Consider the following 24339-nt stretch of genomic DNA (forward strand, 5'->3'; position numbering starts at 1 on the left):
CGAGGCCGCCTCCCGCTACCCCAGCAAGGGGGCTGGCTTTGACGGAGGCGGCGGCGGCTGCCGGCAGCCTCGGCTGGCTTCGGGCCTTTCGGCTGGCTTCAGCCGGCGCTCGGCGGGAGCTGCGCGGCGGCGGGCGGCCCCGAGGTGGCGCGGCGCCCGCGGGCAGCGGGGCGGGGCGGGGCGGGGCGGGGCGGGGCCGCCGCGGGGCCCGTTTGGCGCCTCCCCCGCCGTTCCCGCCCTTGCCCGGGCCGCGCGCTGCCGCGAGGGGCTGCGGGGCGGGAGCGCGAGGAGCGAGCGCGCGCGCGCGGGCTCGAGGGCGGCGGCGCAAATCACAACCGCCCCCCGCCCCCGCCTCGCGCCCCCCGCACGCGGCGCTGGGCGGGGCTCCCGGCGGCCGCCAACCCCCGGCGTCCTCGTCCCTCCGAGCGGCGGGGCGAGGAGCCAATCGGCGCGCGGGTGCCGCGTGCGCAGCGGCCCAACGGGAGCGGCTCTTTTAGGGCCGCTGCCCGAGCCCCTCGGAGCGGCGCGGCGCGGGGCAGCGAGGCGCGGCGCGGGAGGCCGCCCGCAGCAGGTACCGCCCGCAGCAGGTACCGCCCGCAGCAGGTACCGCCCGCCCCGGCGGCGGGAGGCCGGGCCGAGGCGGCGCGGCGCGGCTGGGGGCTGCGGCCGCTCCATCTTCTCCTGTCGTCCCTGGGGGGGGCGCGGGGGCAGCCGGCCGCCGCCGGGCGTTTCCGGGAGGCTGCCGGGGAGGGCGGGCGGCGGGAGCTGCGAGGGGGGGGCGGGAGGGGACGGGGAGCGCCGAGGGGCGTCGTGGTGGCGGGCGGGCCGGAGGCGCGTTCCTGGCGGGGGGAGCTCCCTTGCCGGCGTCGGTGCTCGGGGAAGGGGGGAGCCCCGAGCGCTTCGCTCAGCCGCTGTCTCGGCCCTGCCGGGCTGCGCTCTCGCGTGGGCGAGGCCGAAAGCCCCGCGGTGGCCCGCTCCACCTGCCGCTGGGCCCGGGGCCGGCGGGGACCACCCTTCCCCCCGCGCTCTTCCTCGCCGCCCGCCTCCCCGGCCCTCCCGTCACTGGATGGGCCTCCTGGAGCCGCGGCGCGCTGGCTCTCCCTGCGAGGCAGCTCCGGCTTCCCTCAGCTCCCGCCGTGCCGCCACGGCAGTTCCCCCTTCTTCGAGCCCACGTAGTTGCGGTTAGTGCAGAGAATAGTCTTGCAGGAAAAGGCCGCAAGTCCCCCGCCCGCTTAGAAGAGTGCGTGGGGAAGAGAACCGAAACGGCCCGCTTTTTCAGAGAGGAGCCCCAGTTCAGTGCGTCCGTGCATCAGGAAATAGTGGGTTGAGAGCCTTGGTAGCTCTTGGGGTGTGCAGCAGCCCCTGACTGGGGTCGAGACTTGGGGTCTTGTGGAGCAGGAGCCGCCTGGGTCTACAGAAAGACTTTCTCGAGTGAAGTTTAAAGTCTGGCTAACTGCAGAGGTACACCGATTGCTAGCAAACTTGTAATTGAAACCAGCTTGAATCCCATGGAAATAGAAACCTTTAATTTCACTTAACCTACTTCACAGCTTTAGCAACTGAGAGTTTTTGATATTTTAATAACTTTCAATAATAATTAAGTCCAAAGCGGAGCATGTAGGAGTTTTACTGTCTGTGACGTCCATCTCTACTGTGGCAGGCTAGAATTTCTTGACTCCCAACTTTCCTTATTTGTAACTGAGATACATAATCTCCAAAGTGCTGCAATAAAGTGTCAGGTAATATATTTCTAGGATCTTTACTTTTCAGATTTTTTACTCATTTTTTTGTACCCTCTCATCAAATATAGATGGCTTAAACCCCAGCAATTTTCCCACCCAAAACCTCCCACAACTGCGTATGAAGAGAGTGACCTTGCAGGTTTCTTTTTCTCCTAGCTGTTGCAGAACTATAAAGTAATATGCAAATCTAAATCTGTAACTTTTTACTGCAGGTACTTAGTCTCTGTTTATTTACCTTATGCTGGACTCCAGGTCTAGTGAGGCCTTACTAGAAATTTTAACAGTAAAAGCACAGTGGGACAGTTTTGCATTAAGTGTGACTGTCTAATATTTGGACATGATAAATATTTTTACTTCCTATAGCTACAAAATACTCAAGCGGTCAACATCTTAATTATCCAAAGCAGCTGATACTTGTCAATAAAAAGTTAGCATTGAAGCAAAACTATAGCTTCTTATATAATAGCAAAGGATTTCTCCTCATTTGGTGTTTAGTGTTCTTCAGACTCTGAAAATACATGTCTACTAGCCAGATGGAAGCAGAGAGCATCACTCAGTGTCAGTTTTGTAGTGCAACTCCTGGCAGTATGCCATGATTCTGCATAGGTGAGTTGTCTTTGGAAGGTGGAGTAATAGGTGTCTTGAAATACCTGTACTAACGTTTCTCCTGGAGAGGGAGAATCCGTCCATCCATAGAGCCTCTTTGTTCCTGAGAGGCCAAACTGCATCTCCTCCTGACTACTACAAAGCAAAGGGTCCTTTGTCATCTTCCTGTTTTCTGAGTTCTAGCTCTTGTTGGAACTTGCAGTTCCTCACAAACACCGTGCTTTCAGTGCTTGGAACGGATGTGTAACGAACCAAAATGGTATTACAACAGTTTGGAAAGTTTAAGCAAGTGCTAGAAAAGGTATTAGGTGGTGTCGAAGACGAGGCTGTATCATTGCAGTGATCTGAAGCTTGATTAGCTTCTCTGGCCAGAAACTGTGTGTGTGTGTTTTGTGTGGGTGTTTTGGGTTTTTTGTCACAAAATATTTGGTGTTTGAGGAGGGTCTGTGTTCAGTACAGTGTGCCTTGTTACTTGTGCAGGAAACAGAGCTGCTGGGAACTTAAAGCAAACAAACAAGAACTTCTGAAAAGGAACCAGTATCATCAAAACCTGTACTTGGTTAGTTTGGTACTTTGTAGGTGGAAGACTTACCGTCATTTAATGACTGGACATGGTTAGTACCGTCATGTCCATCCACAGTGTTTCTCCCAGATGCTAATTCTGAGCCTTGCAGTCATACAGTCCTGCAGCTATGCTTTATTTAGCCTCAACACTTTGAACAGTTTTGAAGCTGCAAAGAGTCCTGACAAATACTGTCTCTCTGAGCACACTAGGTGCTCCTAGTTGCCTTTTTTCTTTTTTCTTCTGAGTGTCTCCAACCCAGGGTTTATAGTGAGGCCCTTCTATAAAGCTGTTCTTCTTTAGCTTTGTTAAGCTTTTTCCAAACTTTCTCAAAGAATGTGTGACTCCACTGATGCACCTCCTTACTTTCTTCCTTTGGGTGTGGTTAAAAGACTATGCTTAGTGGATTTTGTTAAGCTGCCATTTGGTGTTGATTCACTACATCATGCCAACCTTTCCACGTCATTGTTCAGCTTGATGTTTGTAAATTTGTAGAGCTTCTTGTGCAATAGGCATAACTGATAGATTGAAATAACACATCCTTTGGTGTAAACAGGAGTTAAGATTGGAGCCCTTAACATCTCTGTGGTCAGTATCAGCTACAGGGGTGGTGTAAATACCTCTGCTCTGCTGAGAAGGAAGAGGGAGGCTTCATGTGCCCTGTTAATTGGTGTTCACTTCTTTGTCCTGTTTGTAGGACAGGTAGGCAATCTGTTAGTAGAACTTTAACTGTGTATGTGTTTAAGCTATTTAAGTATTTAAATTTTGAAAATGAGCTTTTAATTTTTTCACGGGGTTTTTGCTCTACATGTGTTGGAGAAAAGGAAGGGTAAACGTATGTGTTTTTTTTTTTTTAAATAAGGTAATTAGGCTTCAAATACAATGATAGAGCATTTGTCAGATGAATGAGTTATTTTTAGGTTTCAGAAGAATTATTGGGAATTTCTACAGAAACATAATGGGAGAGGAAATATCTTTATCAAATTGAATTGGAAAACCATTGAATTGCACCATGTTAAGATGTTACATTGTTTGACTGTGGTTTTGTATGAAGAATTTGTAAATGACTCACCTAAACATTAAGGAATTAAATTCTTGGTTAGTTATGGAGAACCTGACTGTAACTTTAACAGAGTTCTAAAATCTTAACTCTTCTTACAGCTTTTCAACAGTCAGCTTGCCAGCTGTGAGTATGCTTACTATGGGTGTCCTTTACCACAAAGGCACTGGAAGTTGGGATTTGGTGAAACGTGACTGGCAGCACTTGATGATTTTCTCACAGAAGTATAGTTAGTGAATTAATACAAAACATTGACATCTATCTGTCAAATAATGCATTATGGTGGGTTGGCTTTTTTTTCCCTGTAAATCTTTTTTAAACTACCTGAAACTCTTCAGCTGAGAGGAGTTGACAGGATAAGCAAGGTTGATAGTTTTGGATTATTTTTTTGTAAAAGGTGTGGAAGGAACCTGGAAGTGTTGTTTCTTAGGAACTCAAATTCATTGTGTAACATTTGCTGTAAAATGTGACTCAAGCCTTCTGTTGTGGTTTAACCCTGACTGGCAACCTGAGCCCCACACAGCCACTTGCTCTTGGGGTGGGGGAGGGAATCAGAAGAGTGGAAGTGAGAACTCATGGGCTGAGATAAGACAGTTTAATCACTTGGTGAAGCAAAAGTCGTGTGCACAAGCAAACCAAGGGGATCATTCCCCATCCCCGCGGGCAGGCGGGTGCTCAGCCATCTCCAGGCCAGCCGGGCTCCATCACCCCCAACGTCCCCCCTTCTGCCTTCCCCCCCAGCTGTATGTGCTGAGCACGAGGCCACTGCCCTGGGGTACCCCTGGGCTCAGCTGGGTCCCTCCCAGCTCCTCACTGGTGGGGTGGGCTGAGAGGCAGGAGAGGCCTTGGCTCTGTGTAAGTGCTGCTCGGCTTTAACTAAAACATCCTGTGGTTACCAACTCTGATTTCGACACAGTCCAAAATGTAGCCCCATCCTAGCCACTGTGGAGAAGACTAAATGTACTGCAGAGAAACCACATTCTCCACCCCTTATTCCATACCATTTATGTCGTGCTCAGGTCCCACACTATCCAGTATATCCTCATAAATTGCCATTATTCTTCCTATCATTTGATACAATACACAGATATCACTCCCTTAGTTTATGGACCACCCCTGTGAAATGTGTGTAAAATGTCCATAAATGTCCCCAAAGTGGCCTCCATCTATTCCAGTGGTCATTCAGGACAGGAGAACTGGTGTGTTCATGGAGTTACTGGGCCCCGAAGCCAGCTCAAGCTGGGTCACTGCTGCTTGTAAGGCTTCTCTGCCACTGGTTTGTGTGGTTCCTGCTATAGTAATGCCTATGACATAGAACTCAAATAATGAGTTATGACAATTTAAAGGTGTTTCCAATACAGTCTTCATTCCCTGGTCCCTTTGGAGCAGACCGTTGGGTTTGACACTGCGGTGACCTCCTGTCCTTGCCCCTGCTCCATCTTGGCCTTATCCCCAGACTGCAGTCCCTTAGGGGGTACCTGCCCCAGGTGGAGCCTCCTCCGTGAGCCACAGGCTCTCCAGGGGTGTTCCTGCTGCTTGCACCTGCCACTGCCACAATTGCTTTGGGGTGTCCTGCCCCTCAGGGACTCATCCACAGGTCACAGTCCCTTCAACTCGGGTTCAGGCGTGAGCTCCCGCCCGTCTGTTATAGCAGCCCAGAGCCAGCAGCGATGCCCTGGCCATCTGCCAGCCCAGGCACATCGCCATGGCTGCTCTCAAAATGTGCCCAGGCACGGCAGGGTAAGATGATCAGTGCTACAGCAGTACAGCGAGCAGCCACTAACAAGCACTGGACTCTGATACAGAGTTAAGGCAAGCAGCCCCATGGCAGGCACAGGAGCCTGCCAGTTAATAGCCAAACAGCAACGACAGCTCTAAATTCGACCTGGCACCTTCCAGTCAAACCTGCCGCTATGTTGAACCATTTGAGTCCCACGACTGCTGCAAGTTTAACCCCAGCTGCCAACAGCCCCATGTGGCCACTCACTCTTTCCCCCCTGGTGGGATAGGGGAGGGAATCAGAAGAGTCATGGGCTGAGATAAGACAGTTTAATCACTTGGTGAAGCAAAAGTCATGTGCACAAACCAACCAAGGGGATCATTCCCCATCCCCGCGGGCAGGCGGGTGCTCAGCCATCTCCAGGCCAGCCGGGCTCCATCACCCCCAACGTCCCCCCTTCTGCCTTCCCCCCCAGCTGTATGTGCTGAGCACGAGGCCACTGCCCTGGGGTACCCCTGGGCTCAGCTGGGTCCCTCCCAGCTCCTCACTGGTGGGGTGGGCTGAGAGGCAGGAGAGGCCTTGGCTCTGTGTAAGTGCTGCTCGGCTTTAACTAAAACATCCCGGGGTTACCAACTCTGATTTCAGCACAAATCCAAACCACAGCCCTGTACTGGCTACTGTGGAGAAAATGAACTCTACCCCAGCCAAAACCGGCACACCTAACTCTATAATAATATATATAATTTAAAAGAAGGGAGGAATAAGAGTTGAGATTTTTGTTCTCAGTGAAATATTCCGATTGTAAATACTTTGGTAATAAATGTAATCATATGTGCCAAGGCAATTCTAGTAAAAGACTAGCTAAGGTGGCTTGTCTTTTCCTTCTGATATTTTGAACAGAATGTAATTGCAGGTGCAGTTTTTGGGTAGCTATCTTTTGTTCTGTCTGATCAATATGAGGCATAGGAAATCTGGGGTTTAATTACCTGGATTTGTCCCTTCATGGTGAAACCAGGCAGACTGATGAGCCGCTTAAGTGTTGTTTGTTTCCCCCCCCCATCCCCTTTCCTCCACCTGGTTTTTGGCTTTCCCCTTCCAGCAAAATGACAGTATCACAGGAATTACTGGAGCAGTAATCCTCCTGCTGCTGAGGCTTTTCCCAGTGATAACCTGCACTGGGTATCAGCATACTCGTATGAAGGTTAAATTGATGCCTTTGGCTTATTTTCTTAGTGCAGCAAATAAGAATTGGGTGATCTTGTAGCTTTAGCAGTTTATGTGGTAGTTAACTGTGAGTGTTACTCTTCATTATGTTGTAGGTAGGTGGTTCAGATGGGTTTTGTTCTTTCAGGGTTAACTTGAGTCATGATTTATGCAAAGCAAGAGCCATGATTTATGCAACTACCTTGATAAACAGTGAGGCTTTATCTCCTAATCCTTCCGTAACCAAAAGCACAAGTGAGATTTCTAATGCAGATCTCACATTAACTTTAGAAAAAATGATCTACAACTGTGATCCTGTTCAGCAAATCTTGAATCTGCCTGCCTCTTATTTTCTTAAAACTTGTTTGAAAACTCTCTGGATGTAAGTGTTAAATGTGTTTCCACTTGAACCGGAGATGGAGTATAGTGAATGTTCTTATGTGGTGTGCGCTCTACTGTAAGAGCTTAATTTCTGAGCTGATCTGTGCCTTCTGTGCGACTTGGAGAAATGAGGTTAATTGTACCAAAAGAGTTATTTTTCCTTCAACATGCACTTGAAGACTAAGCTCAAACAGTTAACAATTCAGAAAAACACAACCTTATAACCTAATTATATAGGGATAGTAAAAACCTCTTTTGTTTTAATTCATTTTCAAGGGAGGGACTTCCTATAAAAGACGTGCAATTACAGCAAAGCAAGGCACCGCTCTGGTACTTTGTGAACAATGTACTTACTATTCAAAAGTAATTTCAAAGTCATCTGGTAAAGAATCCTTCTGAATAGAAGCATAAGTGAATGGAAATTTGTAGTAAAGTCAGAATTTTGGCTGAAAGGTGTGTGAACACGAACGTAAGAAGTCTGTGTAACCACATGTGGCCCACACTGGGGTCAGTTTCCCCTCAGTAACACTAAAGGATTAGAAGAGGTTAAAGACGATGCCATGATTTCAGACACAGCCCTGACTTCAAAGTATCTAACTTTCATAAGGGTATCTTCATATGGCAGATTAAATAGTTTGTGGGTTGGGCTGGGTTCTGCTAATAAATTATGGGTTAGTTGGTCCAAATTCATGCTTCTTCCTAAAGCAATTGAGTGAATACTGAGCTTGGTGTTTGTCAGTGTTGTCTTAAAGGAGGTTACGGAACGACTTCAGTGTCTGGTATCAATCTAGATTTTGGTATCAGAATGCTGTAGTGCTGTTAAATAGTTCATATGCAGTATGAGGTAAGTCTCACAAAAATCAATTTAATAGCGCTCCTTCCCTTGAATGCATATACTGCCAGAGGTGCTGTTATATCCAGGAGGAATGTAGCTTGAGGAGCGTACAGTCCAGAAAAAGCTTTCAGTATGTAGCACATTGCTGTGGTTAAGAATAGTGAGAAGAATCATTTTTTTCAAAGCAAGTCTACTTTATTTGTGGATAAGGCTATACACTTAGTTATGTAAACTTTGATCTAACTATATTAGCTACTATAACTGGTATTGTGTTTCAATGGATAAATGATTTAAAGTGGACAAATCTTGTATTGTTGGTAGGTTAGTCTCTCTGAACATCTTCAAGATTGAACAATATAACTAGTTTGAAATGTCTATTGTCAGAAATTCAGAAATATACCGAGTGTCAGCCACGTTTGCCTTATTCCACATACAGCTTTGGGTCTGCAGGTGGTATTTATGCTGCGGTTGTGATGACTAGGTATAATCTTTAAGATTTATTTAGTTTTGTTGCATTCCACTTGTTTGTAGAGATTGTCAATAAAGGCATGTTGATCTACATGAGAGAACTTACTATTACCCGATTCCTCCAATCCAGTCACTTGTCCGGAAAGTGTGCAGTGAGACACTATCTGGCATACTACCAGGCATAAGCCAAAGACTGGTTAGCTAATAATAAATTGGTGGACCCATTTTGATAGTTCTTCCAAACTTAGTTGTTCTAATTAGCTTCCAGACCTGGCAATGTGTTTTCCAGCTCCTGGAGATGTGTTAAATTTTCTTGGCAGGTTTATCCTGCAGGGGACTGTGGCTTACAGTTTAGTAAAGAAAATGACCTTGCAGAGTGTAGATAAGAATGTTGATGAAGTCTAAAACATGGATAAGCTTGTCTTTCTGCTAGCTGTGGGAAGAATCCCAAATCTTCCACATAGTTGAAGTTTGGAATAGGTATGCTTTAAGGTTAACACCACCAAAAGCAGTTTCCAACAGGAAGTGCTCTGTTCCATCAGGTCAGTCTCTACTAATCTTCTAAAACAGTATCTTTCACAGATAAGGTTTCTCAATGGATATAACCTTGGACCGTGAAGACAAACAAACTGTCATCCTTTGGTGATACACTGGATAGATATTGTCCAAATAGGGCAGATCATTGACCCTTGTGGTCGTTGAAAATGTGGACATTCTGCTGATAGCGTTCATTGATATGCTTTTGTGGAAACAAGGCACCAAATGAAATGACCCAGGCTCGTCTTTCTGGCAGTAACCTTGTTTAGATGAGTTAAATATTTATTCCTTTGTTGCTTGAATCTCTCCAGTTCTTAGATTCTTTTTTTTTTTTTTTTTTTGCTTGCTGTGGTGTCCTTGAAATGTGACAGTTGAAGCTCTATTTGAGGGACTTCTGTAATGATTTTTGTGTGGTGTGGACGCATGTGTGGTGTTTAAAAATATTTGGTACATTCAGATTTGATGTTTAGATAGACTTCATCTCCTGAATATGCACCAAATGTTTCTTCCACGTTACTTTTAGACCTTTCCCTGTTGTACTGCTTCTAGTACTAGGCTCAAGCTGTCAGAGGGAAAGGGGGAAATGGGTTTGTCAGGCTGTATTTTTGCAGAACTTTGTGGCTTGTTGCTGATGCTTGAGAGATTGGGAAATACATGTTTTCTATTTCCTGTGAGTGATAATCTCAGTATGATTGAATTTGGAGGGAGCATGTTGTTGACCTAATGTTTGTCAGTGATAAACTAGAAAACAGACCATTTAATCTCGATCAAGGACATACATGTACACTCTTTCTAGTTCCTGGGTTTAGCATTTAAACATTCAGTGAAACTGCAGCAGGCTTTCCTGGCACTTGGAAAGTAAATCTTTCAGCATCTTGATCTGTGTTTGGACAAACATGAGAATTGATCTTTTTCCTGTTAGAAACAGAATTGTCTTTGTTTTGAGAGTCAGAGACTTCTGTCTGAAGCAATGAGTTAAATATTGCTGCAGTAGCTCTGAAGACAAACAGAGCTGCTGTTGTTTGCTCCATAATAGCACTTGCTCAGCCTTGGACACTACAATTTTTTACAAGATGGGGAATTCTGGCTAGGATCCTGGCTTGTGGTTTTTTTTTGCTGAAGTGTTTAGGAGCTCTTATTTATCAAAGGAGAGCACCCTTCAAATAAGCAGTATTTTCGAAGTGTCACCATTGGTTTAGCCCCTAACTTGTGAATTCGGAAGTAGCCTAGCATCAGATTTTTTTTTTTTTGAATGTTTTTACTTATTAGCTCAAAAAAGTAGCTGTGAGATAGGGATTCAGATATTCCAAAGTGTGCTTTAAACAATTTTGTGTTTGATAGGAGTTATCTGTCTGTGTGTTTGAAGAGGTAGCTGTTAACAAGTCATTGGATAACTGGTGAAAATATGTATTGTTGGTTAACGGCTACAATTCAGCTATTGCAAACATACAAGTTAGACTCTAAAACTAGATAAAACAATTTGTGACACTTAAATATCAACTTTAAAATGCTAAATTTGATTTTGCTGTGTTGTCTTGCAAGGTAGGAATATTCTTCTGGATCTACTACAGCCTGTCATGTGTTGGAGGTTAAACTAAGTTTCCACTGGGAACTGGGTCTATTTCTTAAACTGTGTTGTTTTTTGTTTTTTGGGGTTTTTGTAAACCCCAATTATCATGTAGTTCTTCAGTAATTTGCTGCTGTAAAGAACTTTAAAAGGCAACAGAGGTAATATACCTGTGAGAGAAGTTCCTTCTGAGCTTGAAATTGGGAGTTGCCAGCTATGCTATGCTGACTGACTGATGCTTTCTCAGAGGAGGTGGGGAAAGGTAGGTGGAGAACGGGAACATTCTTTCCCTTTCCTCTGGTTGAGATAACCTTTCTCTCTAGTGGGGCAAAACTGTTGATTCACATCTAGATTCCATACATGGTTTCTACCCTTAAATCAAATTTGGTGCTTGTAGACAGTTCCCTCACGATCCTGGTGTTTATTGCTGTAACTTTGGCAGCAATGTGTACTTCTGAAAAGGTCACCAGTTCTGTTTTCTAGCTGGAATCTTCTAGAGAAATAGAAATAGAAGACAAACTTAGGGCGGAAAATTTGCTATGAACAAAGTCTACCAGAGGCTAGTAGTCAGAGAGCAAAGGGGAATGGTTTCTTAAAGGAAACATTTGTGTCCTTAAAAAAAAAATAAAATTAGGCTGCATACATATAAGTGTTGCTGTCTCTCGAGTATGAACGTACGTATGTTAGTGTTGGTTTAACCGAACCCATTTCATCATTATGCTTAATCATAGCTTTGGATCTAGATGTTTTGTAGGTTTGGAATTCTGTAAGTGTTTCAGGACAATAGTATAATTATTTTTGATCTGATATCAACCTCATACTCAAAGTATGGTCGGTAATAACTGAGGCAGGAAACTTTCTGATCTATTCTGCCATCTAGTTTTCTTTACATCGTATGACCCTAAACATTGTCAGATTTTTCAGTTAGCTAAAAAGCTGGACCATAGCTACACAGATATTTCCACTGTCAGCATAACTTTTTTTTCATTGTTTTAGCTTTTAGAAATAGGTGTTGGACTGTAGCCCGTGTACTGGGTGTTGTAGCAAGGTTCCTGTGTTTATGTAGCAAAAGACTGTCTCTGCCCGTGTGAACGTTTGCAGACTGAGGATACAGCATTATGTCAGAAGTAGTATTAAGCCTTCCTTTGAGGAAGGGCAAGTGGGCTGATGGTATTAAAGTACTGTCATAGAGTCTTAAGGGTTAAAAAAATAAGAATTCTGGCTAGATTGGGGATTTAGTAACAAGATTATGTATGAACCATAAGAAAACTGAATCTTTGACAAAATTGTTAAGGTAACGATTGCATGAGTTTTCTCTTCCCTCTTTAAGGGAACAGAAGTCTTATCCTGTATGGGGGAGCAAGCGTGTGGATTTTTAGGAGGAAATGGAGTTGAATAGTGTGTGCAAAGACCAGGAAGTTGGAAGTTCGGGGAGGACAGATCTGAATACCAGAGAGCGTTAATTGTGACTTAAAGAGCCACAGTGAAGACAACAGGCCCGTATCTTTGAACAGGAAAAAATGACTCAACCATGCTGTATCTTACTCTCCAGGCTTTATTGCAGGAGTTGTGCTTTGAAATTGGCATTAAAATGTCTTATGTGTGTGGCAGAAGTGGTTTAATGTAAATAGCTTTCTCCCTCCATCCACCTCTTTCAGTCTCATAGCCGTCAAAGAAACAATTTGGATGGTTACAGTGCCCAATGGAAATAGCAGTGCTTGTTCTGTTCTAAACTCGCTACTGTATGCCATTATCGGGTTTTAGATGTTTCACTAATAAATGCGGGAGCTAACCTTGTCAAAGAAGGGAGTCAAAATCAGATTTGGAGTGTTGGACCAAAAAACGTAAGACTTTGTACCCAGACTCCTGAAACTGGGCTTGTGCAGGTGATAACTCATTTCTGGCAAGTAATCACTTAGAGCTCCTTCAGAGGCTTTGTCACGATACGAGCACAGGAAAAGCACAGCACAATTGCTTTAATATGCCAGGTACTGAGATATAGACAAGCATTCAAAAAATATTTCCTTACTCTAGGGGCAGAAGGTGCAGATTAAGCCTGCAGTTGTTCACTCCTAACATCCAGCATCTTGGGTATTCCTTGATAAACTCCTGCTTGCAGTAGCTTGTTGTTTCAGAAGAATTAAGTATATTTAGAAGTTGCATTCCTTTTATTCTTGGATGGTAGGTGAAGAGAGGCTCTCACCCTGTTAAATGTTCAGTGTTGTAATTCTTACTTGCTTAAGAAACACTCTGTCACTGTTTAGAGAGGATGTTTTTGTTAGTTTTTTTAGGATGGTTTTATGGAATCTATCCCACTTGATAGTGTTTTGGTCATAATGATTTATGTTTGGATCTGCTATAGGACACTATAACTAGATTTTTACTGCTTCAGCTTGTTATTTTTATAAGTGCAATTAGAAAGATCGGTAAAACATGGTGGAAGTGTATCGATATGCTACAGTCTTCTACAGTAAAAGGAAGCAGTTTAAAGGTTACGGTAAATACATTGATATATCGGACTTAACAGGATGGCTTGTGGTTAGCCTGAGGCAGAGATTGAGTTCTAAAGGTCATAAAGGTCGTGGTCCAAAGACCACGTTAGTGTGAGAGATAGCAGTATATTTCTCCTTGGAAGGTCTTTTAGTTTTCGTATCTAGAATGAGCCATAATTTCCAAGTGGTTGATTAAGGGAGGAGAAAGAAGTAATTCTCAGAGTTAACTTCTGAACTGAAGCAAAACTTGCAACATTTTTGAGCTTTGTGCTGGTTTTAAGTAACAATCCCTTGCCCTTCATTTTATTAGGAGGTGTGTTTGTGGCTAACTCAAATCTTAAGGTTGTGTGAGAATTGTAATCACTTATTCAAAGGAAAAAAACCTGACAGACTTGATTGATGAAAAGGTTGGAAACCTGTATCATCTGTGGAACTGTGTAATCAATCAGGGGTTTTTGTAATCAATAGAAACAATAGAAATCAATTTGTAATCAATAGAAACCCCAATCAAACAGGGGTTTTTGTAATCAATAGAAAACCAGCAGATCTCCTACCAAGCAACTAACTATACCTTCTCTCTGGTTTAGTGTAATCTGTAGGAAGGCTCAGCCTAACACTGACAGGGGACTTCGCTGACACAGGCAAAATACCAAGGCCAGCAATTGCAGATGCCTGGCTCCCTGTCTTCTGTCAGTGTATTTGAAGTATCTACTTGTGATTATATTTTAATGATATGACCTTTAGTTTACATGGAACAGCCACTTAGAGTGGTAAAGGACCGTGCACATAGAGGTAAAAATAGGCTGAAGTTGAGCTATTTTCCTAGACTGAGTGGTATCTAATTCCTTAAGATGCTGTTAACAGGAACAGTTTACAAGAAGATCTGAAATGACTATAGTGACCTTGTGGTACTCTTTTGGAATGTGGTGAAAGACAAGTTAAAAGTCCTGGTTATACATTTAAAAAATGGCTTCTAAAGTATTTCTTTTCGGTATGAGATTGAGTGTTTGCATCTGTGCTGTTTATTTAGATCTTCTGCACATCTGAACTCCTGGAAGTTCTTTAATATACTTTTGTTTTTAACTTTTGTTAAGGTCATGATGGTTTCCATCCCTGAATACTATGAAGGAAAGAACATCCTCCTGACAGGAGCTACAGGCTTCATGGGAAAAGTGCTTCTGGAAAAGCTGCTCAGATCTTGTCCTAAAGTGAAAGCAGTGTATGTACTGGTAAGACACAAAGCAGGGCAGACACCTGAAGCACGAATAGAAGAAATTACCAGCTGTAAGGTATGTGTCACATGCTCACAAAGCACATGTTTGGCCTTCTTTATAATGTTCCCATTTCATTTTAAGAACAACTTTGTTTTGTCTAAAGCAAAATATTATTGTTAAATGGTTTTTTGTTCTAACAAACATAAAATCCAAGACCTGGCAGAGCTTCTATAGCTGGTTTTCAGGCTGTTAGTCTCTAGCAAAGACAGTAGTAGAAAATTACCCTGTATTTAATTCAGGAGGATGTTCAGCTGTAATCCAGAATTGAGAAGTAAAACATCTGAGTTGAAATTTAAGAGAATACATAATTAAGAGGCAGTGTGGACTGGGAGCTGTAAAATCGGATTGAGACCCTTCTTTAGATCTCAAGTCACTTTTTCTCCTTGTGCATTATTTTCTTTTCTGTAAAATGAGGCTTAGTGCTTGCTTTTTCTTGAATGTGCTATTGGATCTACCAGTTAGCAAGAATATGTGGTCGCAACAGGTTGTTTAAATAGCTTATATTTGTAAACAGAAGAGAAATGTTTGTCTTAATAGATTCTATTGTGAATTTCTGTGAGTCATACAGATTGCTATAAACATGTGACAACACAGGAAAGGCACTGTTCTGTGCTGTGAAATTATCATGGTGGATATCTTTTTGCAAGTTCCCCAATATCTAAATTATTTTCTGTGCATGCTGGGTGCGATGCTTTCCTCCTGAGAAGACTCATTGCCTTAATATTCTGGTGAGCTAGGCTGGGCGTTCTTACTGTATGCAGAACCATCCATCAGTGTTTCCCATCCCTCTACTACTGAGTATCCTGTGTGTGATGAGAAGGGTGAACAGGAAGGGGAGAGATTTCTAGCATGAACTTTGTCTGAAGCAGAGTTTGTTTATTTCTATCCAGGTCTTTCTCTTACGGGATGTGGGAGTACGTAGTTTAATTTCTCAGGCTTAGGAAATATGTTGAGATGCAATGTAGTCTCTACAGAGTGTGTGCTTGGAAGGTACTAAAAGGGAATCAGTAAGAAAGTATGAATGCATTTAGACTAGGAGGGGTAAGTTGCTTAAAGACAGGCAATGAATTTCTGTGACTCTGCCTAGTTAAGATTACAGCAGCCATGAGGGTGGCGGGGTCCTTAGTAAGTTATTCTCTGTAACTGTGTGTCAAAATGGTAGCTCATGGCTCAAAAGCGTCTGCTAGCAGTCCCATGCAATGTGATAGAGCACAACAGAGTGAGTGACAGTGGGGTTCTGTCTTAAAATCGTCACAAATTCTGTCTACATTAAACCCTTGGCTTGTCACTCCCTGGAACAAGGAAAAGGTCTCCAGACTGAACTCTGAGATGAGAAAGGCAAAGTTTCTCAATCCCCTTTCTGTGTGCACTGTTACCCAAGTGAAAAGTGGGAGATATTAAGACAGGGGGGAGAGTGGCAGTAGTGTAGGCTGACTTAAACTTCAGTAAAATTTCAGCCTCAGTATAGCTTTTGGGAAACTCAGTGTTGTAAAAGGCTGTTAAGTTTGAGTCCAAATCTGGTTATAGTCTGTACCAACTCCTGATAACAATCTGATGTGGTTTATGAGTCTCAGTGAGCACTTACTGCTGGAACAGGTTCACAACAAGTCCTGGTAAGCAGGGCTACGGCCTGAGGTAGTCCTACGTCTTAGTGCCTAGAGCGAGAACATAAAGGGATGGTGTTGCACGTCTATGCACAGATGTAGATGGGCCCGGATGCTTGTTCTCTCTCCATCGCATGGTTAGACAGTCTGTTTGGTAGCAGTACAAACTTACGCTGCCTTACGTGTCACAAAACTGCACCTTTAGGTGGCTTTAATTTATAGTTGAAAATGAATTAACTTCAGTCTGTAAGGAAATGTCTTTTAACTATTTGCCTTTGGTATAATTACATGCTTGGAGGCAGGAAAAAAAGGACTGCTGTGATTTTAATACATTTTAATCTACTTGTGTTGAAGTGGTAGCTAACGTATTGGCCCCTGTACAATTAAGAAGAGGGATCTGCTCTGGTGAAATTTTCAAATGTGTTTTATTCCCATGGTACTCTTCTGCTCGGGAAAACTTGCATATTAATGAGTGTAAATAAGATGAGGCAAGAATTTTTATCTGCATTAAGCTGCATACTTAATTATGAAGAGAATATATGATGGAATATAATACAGGTGAGATTTTTTTCAGTGAGAATTGTTGATCACCAATTTGATAAGACTTGATCGGATGTTCCAACATGGTATGCAGCCTTGAACCCTGCCTTTTTTCTTTTAACTAGCCAGAGAACCGATTCTTTTTTTAACCTGGAAGTTCCCCAAAACTGGCATAATACCAGGGTAACGTTTCTTAAATCACTGGAAGTTTTTTAAAGCTTGATGCAAGTTTTTTAAACCTAAAAACCAGCATGACTTGTGCAAGTCTTTAAGACTCTGAATAGTTATTACCAAGCTTGGGAAGTGGGCAGACTTCTCCCTTTCCTTCTGTTGAAAGAAAAGGGATTACAGTATTTAGACTGCAACTTAAAATTTCTTTGAGTCTTGGTGTCTAACAGAGATCATTCCTTCTTCTAATATTGATAGAGTTTTAAGGACAGGGATGAGTATTAAAAAAAAAATAAATGCAAATTGAAGCCTTATTACCTTCTGTACAACACATGTAATACTGCTTTCATTGTGAGGGATAAATTGGCCCAACTTTGTCACTGAGTATGTTCACGGGAAGTCAGTAACATGTTGTTATAATATTCCTAACACGCTTTTCTTACTGATGATCTTGAGAGGTAAGGAGGTATAACTCTGTCTAGACAAAAGATGTGGGGTTTTTCTTCACTTAAATGAAATCTGTATCTCTTACCTTCACTGGCTATTAGTTTGAATTTTTAGTCCTGTTTCTTTGACAGCTCTTTGACAGGTTGAGAGACGAGCAACCAGACTTCAGAGCAAAAATAATAGTGATTACGAGTGAACTTACACAGCCTGAACTGGACCTTAGTGAACCAATCAAGGAAAAACTTATAGAATGCATTAATATTATATTTCATTGTGCTGCTACAGTCAGATTCAATGAAACATTGAGGTGAGTCTAAAATTCTGTATACTCTGGTCTGGTAAACCAGTGTTACTGAAAGGGAGATGGTAAATCGGGTCTTGGCGCAATCTTGCAAATATTCAGCTTGTCAGGCTACTTGATGTACTCTGACAGTGGTGTCTTCGGTAATAATCTTTTCCCCAAACTCGTCTTAAGCTGTTGGGTTTTCCTTTGCTCTTCTTAAGAAGACGGAGGCACATTATTTAGACCTGCTTTGCCAGAGGTTAGAATTACAGTATTCGACATGGAAAAGTTGATCTCTTTTTAAAGCTTTAGGCAAAAAGACAAATACATTATTAGTACTTAGAAACTAAGTAAGTTATTCTTGTAGTTTTGCTATAGGCCCCTTAGGTTTTGTGTGTGTGTGTTTGGTTGGTTGTTTTGGGGTTTTTTTTGACTAAATCCCTCTGCCTGAATTTCAAAGTCATCTTGAAGGGAAGCTGTTGAAGGGACAAGGGAATATGTAACTATTTTGAGTCTTCCTCACATCATGCGTGGCTCTGGTATCTGGGATGGGTAGGAAGGATACAAATAAGCTGTAGCTATATGCATTGTGTGCACAAGTAATATTAGAGCTTTCTTCCTAGTGTGTAAAAGGGAACACAAACTATTCCTTTAGTTTGGCTGGAAAGGCTCAGCTTTCTCCCTGTATTCAGCAAATCTTCCATTAAGAATAGAGGTTTGCATTGGAGGGAAGAGGGAGAAGTAGATGCACAGGGAGAAAGATGAAAGCTAAAAGTTGAAAACTTCCATGTTGTACAGAAAATCTATTATGGAAATGCTAGAGAAAGGAATACTAGAAGCAAGAAAAGATTTTGTTTTTTGGCAAAAACAACAACTTGATTTACTGTCAAAATACTGGAATAAATATCCAATTTGGGTAAATGACTTGGTGAGAAATAGCTCACATTTTTTTGGGAGGGAGAAATAAAGCAACTTTGAGATAAAACAACTTCTCAACTCTTTATTTTCTTTGATTTGTTACAAAGGCTGGCACTGTCTAAGAACGCTATACTGCATGCTGAAATGTCATAAGGTAGCCTGTGTTTGTCACTGTTTTAGGGTCTTGAAATGTTAAGGAACTGCCAACCTGATCAAAGCCAAGAGGGATTTTTAAAGCAATTTGAGAGTCTGGAATGGCATCTTGGTAGGAAGAGCCACTGGCAGCTTCTGCTTTCTTGATGGGCCCAGTATGCTGTTTAGCAAAATAGAAAATGTGAGCATTTCTTAGGTGCTTTGGTGTCAACTCTTTCCTAACAGATGTGCTGGAATGGTTGGAGGAACCTTACAAATCTGAAGACCACCTAGAGCAGCCTTTATCAGATATTTAACAGGAATAACTAATGTGAAGTTTAAAATACTTGGGGCCAGTGGTAGGAATAAAGTCAAGAAAGCAAAATACTTGCACTTATTTTTGAACTCTCCTTAATTTTTACTTGCTATACACTTGTATCATAAAGTGGTGCATACAGCTCTAATTCCTTCCTTTGACTTCTTGAAAGAGACAGTGAAGACTGAGAATTCTTTTATCTAAAAAAAAAAAATATCCAAATTTATTCAAAAGTAACATTTTCCATTCATGTTCGTTGCTTTGGGATAGTGGCCCCCCTCTCCTGCCTGCCCAATGCTTCAGTAATAATGTGTGATAAAGAAGTTTTAAGCTTAGTGCTTATTTGGGAGAGACTAAGATTTTTTTCTTTAATAATATAACATTTTTTTTGCAATAAAGACTTTGATAAATATTTAGCTGTATTGAAACTTGATTCGTACGCTGTGTGCAAGAAAACTAGTGCCCATAGTAAATATTGTAGGCTGGAGAGAATATCTGAATTATATAAAATAATCATAGTGGTTGATGCGTAAGTTGTGTTCTGATTGGAATTGTAGACATACCCGCTCTCCTACAGTGTCCTTAAGGACTATTTTAATGAGAAGCAGTGAAATTGGAGGATGAAAGTGTGGTTCTTGGTGGTTTTCCTTCTCTCTTTTTTTTTTTTCCCCTCTTCCTTTGTGAAATCCTGTTGTGCTATCCTACAGGAAGGTGTCAGTCTCCAACTTATTAGCCCTCTAGGCCTTCTGAGTTCTTGATCTACCTCAAGTTGAACTAGGAAGTTCAGAGATGCATCTCATGTGGCAGCTGGGTGTTGTGTTGCATTATTTTCTTCACATTTTATGAAAAATGTAGGATTGGAATTTAGCTTGAGGAGATCAAACATATACTGACCTTCCCACTCTAGTAATAGAGCATGAGAATGACGATAAGAACAGAGTAAAATTTTAGAAAATTATCCTGAACATTGAGAGATGTTCTAGATTAAGACTGGGGCATACAAAGCATAAAGTTAGGATGGTGTCCATGCTGCCTTTTTGGGAAGGGTGGAGTATTTAGGAATAGTTTATATACCCATCACTGAGGCATTTGGGAGTGGCTTGACCAGTTACTTCTTTTTGCTTGTTTCTGTCTTGCTTTCTGCTAATCAAATTTGTTTCATCAACAGAGATGCTGTTCAGTTAAATGTGACTGCCACACAACAGCTCCTCTTCTTGGCACAGCGAATGAAGAATCTGGAAGTGTTCATGCACGTCTCGACTGCCTATGCATATTGCAATCGAAAGCAGATTGAAGAAGTAGTTTATCCACCTCCTGTTGATCCCAGGAAACTGATAGATTCTCTTGAGTATGTGTTATGTGTTATGTTTTATGAAGCTACTTCAGTAATTTGTAACCACTTGCTTCCTAGTAATGAAGTACCAGAAAATGGTTTGGAACCTGAAAGATGAAGAAATTAGCTTATGCTGTCCTGTAAGTCCGACAGCAAGGCTGACACTTCTCTTTACAGGAAAGGAGATGGGTTCAGGTTCTGTGGTTGTTTCAGCAGAGCTGGGTGTGGAGTGGTGCCGAGGGAGAGGGGTACTCCTATCTACTCAGGAGGCCTCCTGTATGCTGAGAGTGACAGTTTTTCAGCTGTATGATGAGCTGAATCAGGAACTATTAAAAATAAATGCTGTGCTGTTACAAGTGTGCTAGCACTGCCATTGTGAAGGAGACAGTCCCCTTTAACAGCAGCTTCCCCTACAGCCACCTAACACCATTGTGAGGTCAGACTGAGATACTGAAATCATAGTACTTAACTGCTCAGAAACACAACTGTAGAAGTAGTTCTGTAGGTATTCAGAGAACGCAAACATTAAAAATCTGTAGTTTTTTTAATCTTGAAATGGGCATTACTGGGGGGAAGAAATTACTCATTCTGTATTTTATGTTCTGTGTGTATTAGCTGTCCTGAGGGCTTAGTCAGTAGCTGCCAAACCCGAACTGAAACAGGTGGCAAATATGGGCCAAGTCAACTGTAACATAACAAATAATAATCTCAACTCTAAATCAGTTTCTTCCTTTTTCCCTGTCATACAAAAATATCACCCCTTGTAAAAGAAGTATGAAACTAAAAATAACTAATTAAAAAGTTAAATATCTTTAACTTGTTATTGTAGATGAAAGAGCACTAACATTGAAAACAAATGAATTACTACCTAGAATGCACACTGAGCCAACTTTTTTTTTACGATGTTAACTTGAAATAATCTTTAAAATGAGATATTCTGAAATAGTCGTATTTTTTGTCTCTTTTTTTTGCAAGCAGGATAAATATCATTTAAACTGCTTGGTCTGGGCTTGGACAGCTGGCTGCATTTTAGAACTCATGGCAGTGAGGGGAGGCTTTTGTGAACTTACGCAAGAGTGCTCTCTCTAGCCAACAGCTGAGACATACAGAAACAGATTTGTATTCCTCTCTGGACTTTTCTACCCCTCTTCCGACTCCAGTTCATATCATGAAAGGAGTCTGATGCGCATCAGCTTTGATTGTAACAGAACATTGTGAATAAAAATGTTAGCTAAATTCTATTTTTGTGGCTAAGATGTTGGGTGACTGAGGCAAACAAAATCCAAGTCCTGTTTTGAAGTGGAGAACACCAAAGTAGCGGTAGATCAAGAGGCACGTCTCTGTCGTGCCCGTGTGCTATGACTGAAGGTTATTACAGGTGTGGATACAAACTGCTGAATGAATTGGGGAGCAAGATGAAATTGTAAGACTTAAATAAATTAAGGGGAGAAACATGGTGACCTTCAGGGGTGATGTGTGATTGCTTAACACCACAAAGGGGGAGGTGATGCTCATAATGCCTTTGCAGTGGCATCACTTTCTGGATCATTTAATCTAACTGAGGAGCAGTGTGCCTGTCCCCCAAAGACTAACTTGCTGTGTCTGCACTTCATGTTTGAGAACTTAGTTGATAGAATTAGTACTATTGTAAAGGAATATATTACTTGCTCTGTAGTTGGTGTGTAATAAATTACTTGGGCAAAAAGGTAAATAGCAGTACACTTCTTTCAGTGGATGCTGAATGTGCAACCCTCCTCTCTTACTTGAGGAACTCATTTTCATTTCAGTCTGTATGGCTTTTATTTTAAGGAGAAAACAACAAAAGAAAAAAAATTAATATTTAACAAAGTTCATAAATGTACTTGCTTTCTACAGTACCCTGTATAAAGTAATTTCAAATCACTTTTGGAACTGGGCACATGTTCTGGTGAAAGATGATTTTTTGTTGTTCTTGGCATTTACTGTCAAATGTTTAGGTTTTATGGTTTAATTTGAAACTAAATGAGCATGAAGTCACTATAAACAGTCTTCTGTCAGTTGCTAGTAATGTCCTTAGACAAACCAGCCTAACTACACTGCTGCTGTAGGATCTCAAATATAACATTCTTCCTTGAGATCCCTGTTTGGAAGGGTTCTACATGTGCAGTTGCCACCTTAAATAGTAGTGTGTAATCAAAATGAGTAACAGGCAAGCTCTATTAAACTTGAATTTTCTGGCCTCTGGGATCTGCCTTCAATTTAGATAAGTGAAAACCCCTGACTTCTGTTTTGATGAATGGTATTTTAGGAGGTTATGTGATTTTGAAGTTAAGTGCAGTATAAACTGTCAGCAGACATTGATTGTTATGCAAAAGTTCATGGAAATGTTTTACAACTTCCAGCTGTTTGAAGTAGAAAGAAGTATGTGACATGCTAACTTCAGTGGGAGTTGGTGTTAAATCCTGAAAATTAAGCTGAGATTTGCAGTGTACTAGTGTTAGATATTGGGGCTGTTGCAGAAACATGAAATACAGAACTGAGTTTTTAATTATTGCCTAAATTTCTTCACAGAGTTTCTTGTTTCTCTGTGCTTAATCAGCTTCTAGGGGAATGCTAACGCTTTGGTGGTTTTGGTGGGGTTTTTTTGTTGAGTTTTTTTGCCTTGGGTGGTGTTTTGAAGAAGAGATTCAAATTTAATTTTACTTTCCACAGTATTTTTGATTTATCTGGTTATCCTCTTTACGGGCTTACACCTGCCCACCCCACCCCTAACCCTGGTTCAGTGAAGCAACATGCAGTAATTTACACTTGCCTCTTCTTCTGTTTCTTTAGGTGGATGGATGATGGCCTAGTGAATGATATTACTCCTAAACTGATAGGCGACAGACCTAATACTTACACGTACACAAAAGCCTTAGCCGAATATGTAGTACAACAAGAAGGTGCAAAATTAAACACAGCCATTATAAGGCCATCTATTGTTGGTGCTAGCTGGAAGGAGCCTTTTCCTGTAAGTCACAGAGTTTTCACCTGACCGTCTTGCCTGTAAACTGTAGTGCATACTGACAGCCTGTTTATCAAGTGACCTTCGTAGAGGAAAATCTTTTAGGCTATGAAGTTGTGGCTCAGTTGCTTCTGGATAGCAACTCTGATACAAAAGCCATCAAATAGAGTATTCTTGGGTGTGAAATTTAGGGGTAAATTACTTCTAATCATAGAACAATACCCTTCTATCACGATGGGAAATATTGTTTCACACTTTGTCAGCTTTTTACCTCATGATTTTGTGTATCTTCATCTGTTTTTCCCTCTTCAGGATACTTTGGTGTGTCAGTAGCTGCAAGGGGTGACTAAGAAAACTGGAGACTGCAGGATATAAGATGTTTTGACTCCGCTCTTCTAGTCAAACCCTATAAGCTTTGCAGGGGATGGCATAAGTTCTATGCTATACTGTATGCTATATTGATATATAGCGTATATATGCTATATGCTCCCTTCTGTATGGGAGACTGGCGTTGGAATAACTTCTCTAGTTCAATTCAATGTCTTTCAAGCCCTTAAAATCCATATCATTGACTTTGCATACCTTTTTGAGTATGTACAATGTCTAAGTATATAGTGTCTAAATAGTGTCATTAAAGTTGGGCAAAAGTCTTCTGTTTGAAAAATGAAGAAACTAATAATCAATAGCAAAGTTATCTGTCTTCTATGAATTGCTAGAAGCTAGTCTAGAAATACTTGCAAACTTGAATACTTTCAACATAAACATACTTATAGAGACAATGCCCCACAGTTATGCACTAAGAAATAAACAAGTTAGCATCTCACTTGGAAGGACCAGTGAATCTGCAGGTAGATCTCATGTTTGAGTCATAGCAACTAGTTACATCACCAGACTTCGCTATGGAAGAATTTCATTTACAGACATGGAAGAAATTAATAGCTCTCTCCTCTTTATTATTTTTCCCTCCACCCCTTACACTTGTGGAAAATTTTCAAAATTTTCAGTTGAGACTGCTGACTTAACCAAATCCTTTCCCTCCCCCCTGTTCATAATAGGGATGGATCGATAACTTCAATGGACCTAGTGGTCTCTTCATTGCTGTAAGTAATGGATATACTTAAATTTTTTCCCTTCCTTTTGAAAGTCAACAAAGCTTCATCTTTTTCAC

General features: G+C 41.9%; 1 protein-coding gene across 5 annotated transcripts in view; it reads left to right on the top strand.

Moving 5' to 3' along the window:
• The first annotated feature begins 381 nt into the window (after positions 1 to 381).
• FAR1 (fatty acyl-CoA reductase 1) overlaps positions 382 to 24339 on the top strand; it is a 40830-nt gene continuing 16872 nt past the window's right edge. The window contains exons 1-6 of one of the 5 annotated variants that reach the window (XM_074917827.1): positions 382 to 571; positions 14268 to 14462; positions 17338 to 17513; positions 20024 to 20203; positions 23000 to 23177; positions 24227 to 24271. In XM_074917827.1, the coding sequence (XP_074773928.1) occupies positions 14271 to 14462; positions 17338 to 17513; positions 20024 to 20203; positions 23000 to 23177; positions 24227 to 24271 (771 nt within the window). In that variant the 5' untranslated portion in view covers positions 382 to 571; positions 14268 to 14270. The other 4 variants (XM_074917828.1, XM_074917824.1, XM_074917826.1 and 1 more) reach the window with 4 other exon arrangements.

The sequence above is a fragment of the Athene noctua genome, chromosome 14 (genome assembly GCF_965140245.1).
Source record: "Athene noctua chromosome 14, bAthNoc1.hap1.1, whole genome shotgun sequence".
NCBI classification, from domain to species: Eukaryota; Metazoa; Chordata; class Aves; order Strigiformes; family Strigidae; genus Athene; species Athene noctua.